This window comes from Phyllostomus hastatus, unplaced genomic scaffold (genome assembly GCF_019186645.2).
Source record: "Phyllostomus hastatus isolate PE091 unplaced genomic scaffold, TTU_PhHast_1.1 phas_contig_17, whole genome shotgun sequence".
Taxonomy (NCBI): Eukaryota; Metazoa; Chordata; class Mammalia; order Chiroptera; family Phyllostomidae; genus Phyllostomus; species Phyllostomus hastatus.
In genome coordinates, this window is record NW_025333664.1 from 38,459,040 (window position 1) to 38,474,088 (window position 15,049).

General features: G+C 38.2%; 1 protein-coding gene across 1 annotated transcript in view; it reads right to left on the bottom strand.

Annotated features, from left to right (window-relative positions):
- The window catches only part of DZANK1 (double zinc ribbon and ankyrin repeat domains 1), a 118,769-nt gene that overhangs the window by 41,393 nt on the left and 62,327 nt on the right, over positions 1-15,049 (bottom strand). Inside the window, exons 8-9 of the mRNA XM_045832945.1 lie at positions 12,244-12,357; positions 11,741-11,833 (exon numbers count right to left, since the gene is read on the bottom strand). Coding sequence (XP_045688901.1) covers positions 11,741-11,833; positions 12,244-12,357 — 207 coding nt within the window. The remainder of the gene's footprint in view (positions 1-11,740; positions 11,834-12,243; positions 12,358-15,049) is intronic.

A 15,049-nucleotide genomic window follows, 5' to 3' on the forward strand; every position in this document is an offset into this window, starting at 1 on the left:
AGATACATAAAGGGAAATCTAAGTTTTTGATACAGCATAAATTATAAAATTGATGAGATCCATGGTTGTTCTTCATTGTAGTGTTGTTGGTATTGTGAAAGACTCATTGTTCTCCTATTCAGCTCTTAAATACTGCAACCATATTTTCACCCCTCCATCCCTCTCTAGGAATAAAGAAAAGGATATGTTTTCTGTTGTATATGCAATTTCTATATTAAATAAGAATAAGTAACGGCACTGTACCAGGAACTTCCAGGTTTCTACTTAAGAGCAGTTTTAAGGGATGAGGCCCTCTGTACTTTGCTTATTTGAAGAATCAGTGCTAGGAGCAGTGAAGTCAATTTTTTCAATACATTTTTGAAATAGCACATATCTGAAATTGTAAGTTGATTCAGATTCTAACCCTTTGCTGTACACAAGGAGACAGAAATGCATGTTATATAAGTGAGAATAAAACTGCATGCTAATTGAGCATATTTTTTAAACCTTTAAAAATACTAAGCATATAAATTAATGTTTGAGTTCCCAGTGTTCTTTTTGTTAGTGCAAGTACTGCTTTATCAAAATTTCCAATGCACACTGTGAATAACTCAAGACCAGTTGCTTTTGAATTCCTTATTTGATTTTATTTACTTAACTATATATTACCTAAGCACATTTTAACATTGCAAATACTACTACAAATATGTAAAAGTAACATTGGTCTTCTGAAAATGTGTTCTCTGTTCTTAGACTTTTAAGTTCCTCAAATAAAAAAATACATTCATTTTCATAGAAAATATAATTTATAAACAGAATTGTTCTTTTCTTGTGCTAGTAATGCTTAACAAAGAAAAGTGAAGAATGTTTTTCTGCTTAGAAATACGTAGCTATTGGATATTTCTACCTACATTAAAAATAAACTATGGTTTTAAACTGGAGAAAAAAATTAATTAAGTCAAACCCTGAGATGAATCAGATGTTGGAACTAGCAACAAGAATTTTAAAGCATACATTCTTCCCACCATGAATGAAAAGATTGGAAAATTCAGGAGAGAAATCAAAACAATAAAAAGAGAAACAAATAAAAATTCTGGAATAGAAAAATACAATATTTGAAATAAAATTACTGGATGTACTTAACAGCTAAAAGAGACGATAAAGGAGAGAGTAACTAAACTTTAAAGAAATCAACAGGAATTATACAATGTAAATAAAAGGGAAAAAGTTAATGAACAGAATCCAAGGGATCTATTAGATTATATCAAATAATTCAACAGACATGTACATGAAATCAAGAAGGAGAATAGACAAGTAGAATAGAAAAACTGTTACAGAAATCATGGCTATTTCTGAATTGAAGAACATAGTAGAAGGAGTCAAAAGCAGGATCAATGAAGCAGAGGACTGAATCAGCAAGTTGGAGGACAAGGTAGAAAAAACTTCCCAGAAAGAGCAAGGAAAGAAAAAAAGACTTAAAAAGAATGAAGAGGGGTTAAGGAAACTGCAGGACAACATGAAATATAATAATATCCATACAATAGGGATACCAGAAGGAGATGAAGAAGAGTAAAGGATAGAAAACCTGTCTGAAAAAGTAATGATGGAAAACTTCCCTAATTTTATGAGAAAAAGTCACACAAGTTCAAGAAGCACAGAGGGTCCCAACCAAGATGAACCCAAAGAGGTCCACTCCAAGACACCTCACAATTAAAATGCCAAAATTAAAAGACAAAGAGAGAATCTTAAAGGTAGCAAGGAAGAAACAGGAAGTAGCATACAAGGGAGCCCTGATAAGGCTAGCAGCTGACTTCGCAACAGAAACACTACAAGCCAGAAGGGAATGGCAAGAAATATTCCAAGTAAGGAAAAGGAAAAGCCTGTGACCAAGACTACTCTATTCAGCAAGGCTCTCATTCAAAATGGAAGGCAAAATAACAAGTTTCCCATACAAAAGAAGGCTAAAAGAATACACCTCCCCCAAACCAGCATGCAAGATAGGCTAAAGGGACTGCTTTAAGAAAAGGAAGAAAAAGAGTGAAAGAGAGAGGGAAACACAGGTACAAAGAGGGGAAAAGGCAATGACTAACCTTAAATGTAAATAATACTAACATTAAATGTGAATGGATTAGATGTTCCAATCAAAAGACGTAGGGTAGCTGAATGGATAAGAAAACATGACTCACACATATCATGCCTACAAGAGACCCACCTTAGAACAGAAGACCTACACAGAAAGAAAGTGAAGGGTTGGAAAATAATATTCCAAAGGGACAGGGGGGAAAAAAAGCAAGAGTGGAAATACTTATAGCAGACAAAAATAGACTTCAAAAGAAAGACCATAAAAAGAAACACAGAAGGACACTTCATTATACTCAAAGGAAGAATCAATCAAGAAGACACAAATATTATAATATGCACCCAACATTAGGTGCACTGAAATATATAAGGAAAATCTTGGAGAACTTCAAGAAAAATATAGACAGCAACATACTTAAACTATGGAATTTGAACACCCACTGTCAAAAATGGAGACATCTGTCAAACAAAATATCAACAAGGACATTGTGGCATTGAACAACGCCCCAGATGAAATGGACTTAACTGATATATATAGAACCTTTCATCCCAAAGAAGCTAAATACACATTCCTTTCAAATGCACATGGAATATTTTCAAAGATAGACCACATGATAGAACACAAAACATGCCTCAACAAATTCAAGAAAACTGAAATCATATCAAGCATTTTCTCAGACTACAAGGGACTAAAACTAGAAACTAACCTCAAGGAAAAAACTCAAAAACACTAAAATTCATGGAGATTGAATAGCATGCTATTAAACAATGAATGGGTCAAAAGTGAGATTGAGGAAGAAATCAGAAAATTTCTGGAAACAAATGAAAATGAATTCACACAGTTCAAAACTTAGCAAAGGGACACAGCAAAGGCAGTCCTAAGAGGGAAGGTCATAGTGATACAGGCCTACCTAAAAAAGATAGAAACATTTCAAATAAACCACCTAAACTACATCTACAAAAACTCGAAGGACGATAACAAAAACAACTCAGAGCAAGGAGAAGGAAGGAAATAACCAAGATCAGATATTAAATGACATAGACACTAAAAGCACAGTTCTGAGGATCAATGAATCCAGAAGCTGGTTCTTTGAAAAGATAAACAAAATATACAAGCCTTTAAGAAGATTCATCAAGAAAAAAGAGAGAGGACCCAAATAACCACAATCAGAAATTAAAGAGATTACAACCAATACCACAGAAAAAAAAAGGATTGTAAGAAATTACTATGAAGAACTGTATTCCAAGAAATCTGAAAACCTGGATGAAATGGACAAATTTCTAGAAACATATAATCTTCCAAAACTGAATGAAGAAGAAACAGAAAGCCTGAACAGATTGATAACAGCTAGTGAAACTGAAACAGTAATCAAAAACCTCCTGGCACACAAGAGCCCTAGACTGCATGGTTTCAGAGGGGAATTTTACAAAATATTTAAGGAAGAACTAACCCCTATCTTTCTCAAACTATTCCAAAAAAATCCAAAAAGGAAGTCTTCCAAATTCTTTTTATGAGGCCATAAACCGGATAAAGACACACACAAAAAACGAAAACTACAGGCCAATACCACTGATGAACATAGATACTAAAATCCTCAGTAAAATATTGGCAACCCAAATGCAGAAATACATTAAAAAGATCATACACCATGATTAAGTGGGGTTCAACCCAGGGATGCAAGTGTGGTACAATATTTGCAGATCAATAAACATAATACATCACATAAATGAAAGGAAAGATAAAAATCACATGATCATATCAGTAGCTGTGGAAAAAGCATTTGAATAAGTACAGCACTCAATTATGATAAAAACACTCAGCAAAGCAGGAGCAGAGGGAAAACAACTCAACATAATAAAGGCCATATGGCCCTGGCTGGTATGGATCAGACTGAGTGCCAGTCTGAGAACCAAAGGGTCACCAGTTTGATTCCCATTCTAGGGCACATGCTTGGGTTGCAGGCCAGACCCCCAGTACGGACCATGAAAGAGGCATCCACACATTGATGTTTAGCTCCTTCTCTTTCTTCGTCCATTCCCCTCTCTAAAAATAAATGATAAAATCATTAAAAAGGGGGGAAGGGGCTCCACAGTCAACATTATAATCAAGGGTGAAAACTAAAAGCTTTCCCACTAAGATCAGGAACAAGACAACGGTGTTTGTTTTCACTACTTCTATTTAACATAGCATTGGAAGTTCAAGCTGCAGTGATCAGACAAGAAAAATCAATAAAAGATATTTAAGTTGGAAAGAAGGAAGTAAAACTGTCATTGTTTGCAGATAACATGATAGTATACATAAAACCCTATATACACCACCATAAAACTACTCAACCTAATAAGGAAATTTTGCAAAACATGATACAAAGTCAATATTTAGAAATCAATGGCATTTTTTTGTAAACCAATAATGAAATATCAGAAACAGGAATAAGGGGAAAATCCCATTTGCTATAGCAACAAGAAAAATAAAGAGAATTTACAGCCAAGATGGAGGTGTAGTAAAATACACTGTGCCTCCTTGCACAAGGAAAAGAAGGACAACGAATAAAAAAAAAATCACTACCAAAACTGCCAGAAAATTGAACTGTATGAAAGTCCACCAATTGAGGAGCTGAAGAAGAAACATTCATCCAGGCTAGTACAAGGGGCAGAGACAGGCAGCCAGGGCAGAGAGGACTCACAACAAAGTGGCTGCTGGAGGACCAGAGTGGGTGAGGAGGCGGCTGTCAGAGCAGGTGGCCCCACATTTGCATCAGATAAGCCTGGATGAACAACTGGGGAGTGAGATAGACTGCGCAACCCAGTTATCCAGTGAGGGGAAATAAAGTCTCAAAACCTCCAACTAAAAAAATCTGTGAGGGCTGATGCAGTAGGAGAAATGCCCAGCCTCACAGGAGAGTTTGTTGGAGAGACCCAAAGGGTCCTAGAATGTACACAAAGACTCCCACTTGGGAATCACCACCAGAAGGGCTCAGTTTGCTTGTGGATAGTGGAGGAAGTGACTGAAAGCTGGCCAAGAGCCGAGCAAGTGGCATTTTTCCCTCTTGGACCCACCCCCTGCACATACAGTACCACAATAAAGCAATGTGGATTGCCCTGACCTGGCAAATACCTAAGGCTCCACTACATACTATGTAACAAACACGCCGAGATTAAAAAAAAAAAAAAGGCCCAAATGAAAGAAGAGATCAAAGATCTAGAAAAAATACAACCAAGCAATGAAGAGATAGCCAACCTATCATATGCACAGTTCAAAACACTGGTAATCAGGATGCTCACAGAAATGGTTGAGTATGGTCACAAAATAGAGGAAAAAGTGAAGTCTGTGAAAAGTGAAATAAAGGAAAATATACAGGGAACCAACAGTGCAGTGAAGGAAACTAGGACTCAAATCAATGGTTTGGACCAGAAGAAAGAAAGACATCCAAGCAGAACACAATGAAGAAATGAGAATTCAAAAAAAATGAGGAGAGGTTTAGGAACGTTTTAAACGTTCCAACATCTGAATCATAGGGGTGCCGGAAGGAGAAAAGGAAGAGCAAGAAATTGAAAACTTATTTGAAAAAATAATGGACAACTTCCCCAATCTAGCAAAGGAAATAGACTTCCAGGAAGTCTAAGAAGCCCAGAGAGTACCCAAGAAGTTGGACCCAAGGAAGCACACACCAAGACACATCATAATTAAGTTATCCAAGATTAAAATTAAGGAGAGAATATTAAAAGCAGCAAGAGAAAAGAAGACAGTTACCTACAAAGGAGTTCCCATTAAACTATCAGCCAATTTCTCAAAAGAAACTTTGCAGGCAAGAAGGGGCTGGAAAAAAATATTCAAAGTCATGAAAGGCAAGGACCTATATCCAAGAGTGCTCTATCCAGCAAAGCTATCATTTACAATGGAAGGTGCTTCCCAGATAAGGTCAAGTTAAAGGAGTTCATCACCACCAAGTCCTATATATGAAAAGTTAAAGGGACTTATCTAATTAAAAATAAATAAAAAATACAAACAGTAAAAGGACAACAAACTCACAACTATCAACAACTGAACCTAAAAAAAAATAAAACTAAATGAAAATAAACAAGCAACCAAAACAGGAACAGACTCACAGAAGTGGAAATGGCATGGAGGATTATCAGCAGGGAAGGGGGTGAATGTGGGAAAAGGTACATATAATAAGAAGCATAAATGGTAGGTACAAAATAGACAGAGGGAGGTTAAGAATAGTATAGGAAAGAATAGTATAGGAAATGTAGAAGCCAAAGAACTTATATATATGACCATGGACATGAACTCAGTGTGGGGAATGCAGGTGGGAGGGGAGGTGTGGGGCAGAGAGAAATAAGGGGGTAGGAAATTGGACAACTGTAACAGCATAATTGATGCGGGCACTGGCCCACAGTGTCTGCAGTGTTATGGATGAAATGAGACAAATTCACAAGTACTACAGAAATCCTGTGGAGAAAAAGAGATGACATAGCTTCTCTCTCAGTAAAAGAGAGGGCCAGGGACCAACCCTTGCCTGGGCAGGCTTTTATTGGGTTTAATTTGCATAGGAATATAGGGTATATAAGAAAAGCTCATCAATCATTGTCAGGCAGTAATGATCAAATAGATAACATTCCAAGAACTCTAGGGGTTTATTCTGAGTCAGGGTCAGATAGCTAAAGGGCCATAAAACTTTGGGGAACAAACTCACTTCATGCTCAGACCCTTATCATTTAAACTGAGGGTATTAGCAAAGTAGGTTTCATAGGATTTACGTATTCTTTCTTAGGCCTGACTGCCCCAGGGAACCCGCCCTTTCCAGAACAGGACCACACCCACCTCCAGCATTGTTTCAGGCTTAAGGAATTGCTTCATGCTTAAGTCAGGGAGGGGGAGTAGGGCAGCCAAGAGATTAGGAGACTTCTGGCAGACGGAATGAGGACTCAGGTTATGTCAAAACTGAGGGGTAAGGGTCCATCAACCTCTTTTTGTATAGCCCCTCAAGTCTTTCTCTGAGGGCCCCTATGTGACCTTCCCTGTCTTAGGTCATCCCTCCTTTGAGGAATCTTACCTGTCATTGGCTAACCAGTCATCCGCCCTGGGGCCAAGCAGGGTGAGGTGAAAGTGGGCAGAGGTAGTATCCCTACAAGGAAGATAAGCTTTGTCTCCTAAGTGGCTTATGGTTCCAAGATCTTTTTACTGAGCCTTAGCCACAAGAGGTTACAGTTTCTGAAACCAGGCAGGGCAGTTCCCAACACATAATCAATAAAATATATTTTTCAAAAAAACAAAAAAATAATAATAAATTACCTATGAATATGCCTTACCAAGGAGGTAGCCCTGGCCGGTGTGACTTAGTGGATTGAGTGCTGGCCTGTGAACTAAAAGGTCACCAGATTGATTCCCAGTCAGGGCACATGAGTGGGTTGTGGGCCAGGTCCTTGGTAGGGAGTGGGCAAGAGGGAACTACACAGTGATGTTTCTCTCCTTGTTTTTCTTCCTCCTTCCCCCTCTCTCTAATAATAAATAAAATTAAATTTTAAAAAAAAACCTTACCAAGAAGGTAAAAGACCTGTACTCAGAACACTACAGAACACTGAAGAAATTAATTAAGGAACAAATAAATGGAAGCATATACCATGTTCTGGGATAGGAGAATTAGCATCATCAAAATTACACATATATCACAAAGCAATTCATAGAATCAATGCAATCTCTATTAAAATACCAATGACATAATTCACATATATAGAACAAATATTTCAAAGATTTATGCGGAACATAAATGACCTCAAATAGCCTCAGCAATTTTAAGAAAGAAGAACAGAGTAGGAGGGATCACAATATCTGACATCAAACCATATTACAAGGCCACTAGAATCAAAACAGTATGGTGCTGGCATAAGAACAGACACATAGACCAATGGAAGAGAACAGGGAGCCCAGAAATAAACCCAAGTCTCTATGGTCAATTAATATTTGACAACGGGGAGGATTTCTGGTCAAGATGGAGGCATTGGTAGACACACTGTGCCTCCTCACACAACTAAAATAAGGACAACAAAAATTTAGAAACAAAATAACAACCAGTACTGACAGAAAACTGAACTGTATAGAAGTCCAACAACCAAGGAGTTAAAGTAGACACATTTATCCAGACCTGTAGGAGGGTAGGAGTCGAGCAGCCAGGCGGAGATGGGTCGTGGCATTAAAAAAAACAACACAGCAGCTGGCGGACCCTGGGCACACGAGGTGACACTGGGTGGACCCAGCAAGGTGGTGGATTGTGGAGGGGCTTGGCATGCAAGGTGGCTTGCAGAATGTAGCATTCCCACATTCACACACAGATAAAATGGGAGAAACAACTGGGGAGTGAACCAGAACATGCATTCCAGGGTTCTAGCATGGGGAAATAAAGCTTAAAAATATCAAGTGAAAACACCTGTGGGAGTTGAGGTGCCCGGAAAGACTCCCAGCCTCAGAAAAATTCACTAGAGAGACCCACAGGGTCTGAGAATGTACACAAACACACCCACACAGGAATCAGCACCAGAAGGGTCCAATTTGCTTGGGGGAAGCAAGGGAAGTGACTGAAATCCAGCAGATAGAAGAGCAAGTGCCATTGTTCCCTCTCGGGGACCCCTGCCCCACATATAGCATCACAACACCGGGAGATGGGTTGCCCTGCCTGGGTGAATACCTAAGGCTCCATCTCTCACAACATAACAGGCATGTCAAGACAAAAAGAAAAAAATGGCCCAAATGAAAGAACAGATCAAAGCTCCAGAAAAAATACAACTAAGTGATAAAGAGGTAGCCAACCTATCAGATGCACAGTTCAAAACACTGGTGATCGGATGCTCACAGAATTGGTTGAATTTGGTCCCAAATCAGATGCAAAACATGAAGGCTGCAATAAGTGAAACAAAGGAAAATGTACAGGGAACCAATAGTGATGGGAAGAAAACTTGGACTCAAATCAACGGAGTGGAACAGAAGGAAGAAAGAAACATCCAACCAGAACCCAATGAAGAAACAAGAATTCAAAAAAATGAGGAGAGGCTTAGGAACCTCCAGGACATCTTTAAATATTCCAACATTCAAATTATAGGGATGCCAGAAGGAGAAGAGGAAGAGCAACAAGTGGAAAAGTTATTTGAACAAATAATAAAGGAGAACTTCCCATTCTGGCAAAGGAAATAGACTTCCAGGAAGTCTGGGAAGCTCAGAGAGTCCCAAAGAAGCTGGGCTCCAGGAGGAACACACCAAGGCACATCATAATTACATTATCTAATATTAAAATTAAGGAGAGAATCCTAGAAGCAGCAAGAGATAAGCAGACAGTTACCTACAAAGGAGTTCCCATCAGATTGTCAGCTGATTTCTCAAAAGAGATCTTGCAGGCAAGAAGAGGCTGGAAAGAAGCATTCCAAGTCAGGAAAGGCAAGGACCTACATACAAGAGTGCTCTATCCAGCAAAGCTTTCATTTAGGTTGAAAGAGCAGATAAAGTTCTTCTCAGATAAGGCCAAGTTAAAGGAGTTCATCATCACCAAGCCCTTATTACTTGAAATGTTAAAGAAATTTATCTAAGAAAAAGAAGATAAAAAACAAGTACAGTAAAATGACAGCAAAGTCACAATTATTAACAACCACACCTAAAACAAAAACAAAAGCAAACTAAGCAAACAACTAGAACAGGAACAAAACCACAGAAATGGAGATCACATAGAGGGTTATCGACAGGGGAGTGGGAGGAGAAGAGAGGGGGAAAAGGTACAGAGAATAAGTAGCATAGATGGTAGGTATAAAACAGACAGTGGGAGTGTAAAAACAATATGGGAAATGTAGAAGTTAAAGAACTTACAATTATAACACACGGACATGAACTAAAGGAAGGGAATGTGGGTGGGAGAGGGTGTGCAGGGTGGAGGGGAGTGAAGGGGGGAAAATGGGACAACTGTAATAGCATAATTGATAAAATATATTTTTAAAAAATTTGACGAAGGGAGAAGAAGCATAAAAGGGAGCAAAAATAGCCTCTTTAACACATGGTGTTTGAAGATCTGGACAGCTAATGCAAAAAAATGAAACTCAATCACCAAGTTATACCATACATAAAAACAAATTCAAGGTGGAGAAAAGATTTAAATATAAGTCTTGACACCATAAAAGTCCTAGAGGAGAACATAGGCAGGAAAATCTTAGATAGTCCATGCAGCAAGATTTTGACCAATATGTCCCCTAGAGCAAAGGACATAAAGGAAAGAATAAACAAATAGGACTTCATCAAAATAAAAAGCTTCTGCACTGCTAAAGAAAACAGCACTAAAATGAAAAGGGAACCAAGTGTATATGAAAACATATTTGCCAATGATACTTTAGACAAAGGTCTGATCTCCAAAATATATAAAGAACTCACAGGACTCCACACCAGGAAGACAAATAATCAAATTGAAAACTGGGCAAAAAACCTAAACAGACACTTCTCCAAGGAGGACATATAGAGGGCCCAAAGACATATGAAAGGGTGCTCAGTATCACTAGCCATAAGAGAGATGCAAATTAAAGCCACACCACTTCACACCAGTCAGAATGGCCATCATAAACAAATCAGCACACAAGTGTGGGAGAGGATGCAGAGAAAAGGGAACCCTAGTACAGTGCTGGTGGGAATGCAGACTGGTGCAGCTACTGTGGAAAACAGTATGGAATTTCCTCAGAAAACTAAAAATAGAACTGCCTTTTGACCTAGCAATACCAGTGCTGGGATTATACCCTAAGAATCCTGAAACAACAATTCAAAAGAACCTGTGCACTACAATGTTTATAGCAGCACAATTTACAGTAGCTAAGTGCTGGAAGCAACCTAAGTACCCATCAGTAAATGAATGGATCAAAAAACTATGGTACATTTACACAATGGAATGTTACGCAGCAGAAAGAAAGGAGCTCCTACCCTTTGTGACAGCATGGATGGAACTGGAGAGCATTATGCTAAATGAAATAAGCTAGGTGGTGAGGGACAAATACCATATGATCTCACCTATAAGTGGAACCTAATGAACAAAACAAGCAGGTAAGCAAAATACAACCATAGACACTGAAATAAAGAACAAGCTGATAGTAACCAGAGAGGAGGTGGGAGGGAATAATGGGGGATAATAGGGAAAGGGCTATCAAGGAACATGTATAAAGGATGCATGGACAAAGCCAAAGGGGTTAGGTTAGAGGTTGGGAGGTGGGGATGGGAGGTTCAGGGGGCATGGTGGGGTGAAAATGGGGACAACTGTACTTGTAAAACAAGAAAAAAATAAATTTTAGAAAGTAAAAAAAATAGCATGGCACAGCCAATAAAGACACATTTGCTGTAAATGAAACGTGAATGAGTCTATTACCCACTGGCTGTTGCCAGCCTTCTATGAAAAATTACTGAACAAAATTGTAAGAAATCATGAATTTTATTGAATCTTCTTGATGTGAAGACTTTGAAAACAATTTTGTATGGGTAAACATATAAAATCCTCTCCATATATAGAAAAGCTGCTCTCAGTTTACCATGAGAGGGTTTTTTTTTCTTGGTCTCTCTCCCTCCTCCCACTTCTTCCCTGCTCTGCAGATTATATTCATTCATTATTGTTAATACTATATATTTAGTAGTCACTAAATATAAGACTGGCACATGCAGTCAACCTACCTCTTGTGATGAAGGCAATGCCCTCTCACAGGTGACACAGTATTTCAGGTGGGCAGGAGTTCCTGTGCCACAGGTGCAGCAGATTACTTTTTCCTTGAAAACAGAGAATAAGAAATACATGTTCCTCTTAGCAAATAACTGTGAAAATAAGGCAAACAAAAGCATGAAGCCAGTTGAACAAGATTAAAAGTTAACATTTATTGCAATGTTCAAGTTTAAATATATGAAGTAAAAAAATTGTCTAAGTTAGGTGTAGTACAATTTGTCCTCTAAATCCATGTTCAGGGAACACATTTCTATGTATTCCTCTTAATGTTACAGAACCCATTGATAAGTTAAACTTTTGGGCAGCATGCCTTTCCAAAAATTAGAGTTGATTCTTTTCCCAGATCTTGGCTTATGAATTGTTAGCCAATTCTATCAGCTGAAGAAGGACATTTAATTGTTCAAACATTACCTTCTATATATTTTATTCATGTTTTTACAAAATTGCATATCATTACCTTCAAGCAGAGGCTGGCCTGTAGTTGCAGCTGCAGAGCAAGAGGGGCCTCACAAACCACACAGATGGGAGTGTTCATGGGCACCATGCTTCTACATTCTGCACAGAAACCCATCTGTACAAAGAAAGAGGTCAAGTTTGTCTTTGAATGCAAAAACTAAAGATATAAGTATATCTTAGATTGTGAGGTTTAATTTGCTTTTTGTAAAAAAATTTAATAATTACCATTATTCTTATTCTTGCAAATAAAGAGTAAAACCATGTTTATTGTAGAAAACAGAAACATAAAAACAAACAAAAATATTTTTCCACAAATCCTCTGTCCAAAAAAGCAATTATAAAGTTGGTAAAACTGTCAAAAACAACTATTTCAGGCTCAGAACATCAATCAAAGACAAACAACAAACTGAAAAGTACTGAACTTCTAATAAGAACACTACAAGTCTACATGGTTCTTGCTTGGAGTCACACCCATCCTCCTCTATCATGCTTTTATCAGCATGATAGAGGCTGATATCAATGATTGGATTTTGGAAGAAGGACAGACATGAAAAGATTAATGCAAGTAAAAAAACAAAGCAAAATGATGCCACTAGGAAAAAAAGTCAGAATCTGGAATAATTACAATATTTTCACTTACAATATTTTACCAAAAATTATTATCTTTTACCTACAATGTTTTCACCTACAATTATTACCTGAAGTATCCAAAAGCTTTTACAAATCTATGAGACACACACACACACAAAAAAGAGAGAGAAATGTTTCTATGAGGCTCACATATGAGGGAAAAAACACGCAAAGTCTTTAAAATAGAAAAATATTTGAAGAATGAAAGGAAACCATGTTTTAAAAACTAAAGAAAAGCCCTGGCTGGTGTGGCTCAGTGGATGAGCACTGGCAATGACAACCAAAGGCTCACCAGTTCAATTCCCAGTCAGGGCACATGCCTAGGTTACAGGCCAGGTCCCCAGTAGGGAGTACAAAGAGGAAACCACACATCAATCTTTCTCCTTCACTTCCCTTCTCTCTAAAAATAAATAAATAAGAGAGAACCAAGATGGTGGCAAGATAGGTGGGAGCAGAGTCCACTTCCCCCGGCACATGGGTGAAACACCAAGCTGATCTACTGAGGAACAGAGAGAACAGCCAACAGTACCCCAGCATATATGAAGATAGGAGACCAAAAATTGTAAAGGATATTGAAAAACCAGATGAGTAGGTGGAAGCTGTGAACACCAGGATACCTGCTGGAAGAGGAAACTCACCAGCAAAGGATCCACCAACAGATAACAACAGAAGAAGGTGAAGGAGGAAGTGGAAGCGACACTAACTCAACCCAGGACCTATCTGGAAATACAACTAAATAGTGGAGAAATTACTCAGAACAAACAAGTGAACAAGAGCAATAGAGAATCCTCAAAACCTTGTGCACATGGAAGAACCAGCTTCAACATAATCACAACAGAATACAAAAGGTGGTGAACTGAGTGACCCTCAGTTAACCAGCTGGTGGGAAGGACACACCAAAGAAAGACCCAACAACAATCAAAACCCAAAGACATACAGAAAGCCAACATAAACAACAGCCTAAGACCAGTGAGCTGGGGAGATCAAGGAGATGGCACCACTGTATCTCACAGGTATTCTACCACAGAAGTTCATACCATAAACCGAGGGAGTCAGAACAGATAATTTTAAGAAGCGGAGGTTAACAAGAAGAGTCTCACAAACAATGGGCAGACAAAGAAACAATCCCCAAATGAAAGGAAAGAACAAGTCTCAGAAAGAATGCTAAATGAAATACAGGCAAGTCAATGATCAGATATTGAGTTCAAAGCAATGGTTATAAGGAAGCTCAGTAAGCTCACAGAGAATTACCAAAAACTACAGGGAAACTACAATGAACTCACTGCAAACTACATCAACATGAAAAAGGAAATAGAAACTATCAACAAGGGCCAAAGGGAAATGAAGAATATTATTTCTAAACTGAAGAACACAGTAGAATGAATCAAAAGCAGGCTTGATGAAGCAGAGGATCAGATCAGCGAGCTGGAGGACAATGTAGAAAAAAATACCCAGGAAGATCAAGAAAAGGAAAAGATGCTCAGAAAGAATGAAGAGGGGTTAAGGGAAATGGAGGACAATGTGAAACATAATGATATCCATATAATCGGGATATCAGAAGGAGAAGAGCAATGGATAAAAAACCTGTTTGAAAAAGTAATGATGGAAAGCTTCTCTAATTTGATGAGAGAAAAAGTCACACAAATCCAGGAAACACAGAGAGTCCCAATCAAGAGGAACCCAAAGAGGCCCACTTCAAGACACATCATAATTAAAATGGCAAAATTCCAAGATAAAGAGAGAATCTTAAAGGCAGCAAGGGACAAATTGGAAGTAACATATAAGGTAGCCCCGATATGACTAGCAGCTGACTTCTCAATGGAAACACTTCAAGCCAGAAGGGAAAGGCAAGATATAGTCCAAGAAATAAAAACCAGAGGACTTCAATCAAGACTACTTTATCTAGAAAGGCTCTCAATTAAAATGGAAGGATAAATAAGGAGCTTCCAGGGCAAAAGAAGCCTCAAGGAATATACCTCCTCCAAACAAGCTCTGCAGGAGATGCTAAAGGGTCTGCTTTAAGAAAAGCAAGAAAAACAGTAAAAGAGAGAGGAACACAGGTACGAAAAAATGGTAAAGAATAAGTACCTATCAATAACAACCTTAAACATAAATGGATGTAATGCTCCAATCCAAAGACATAGAATAGCTGAATGAATAAGAAAACGTGACCCACA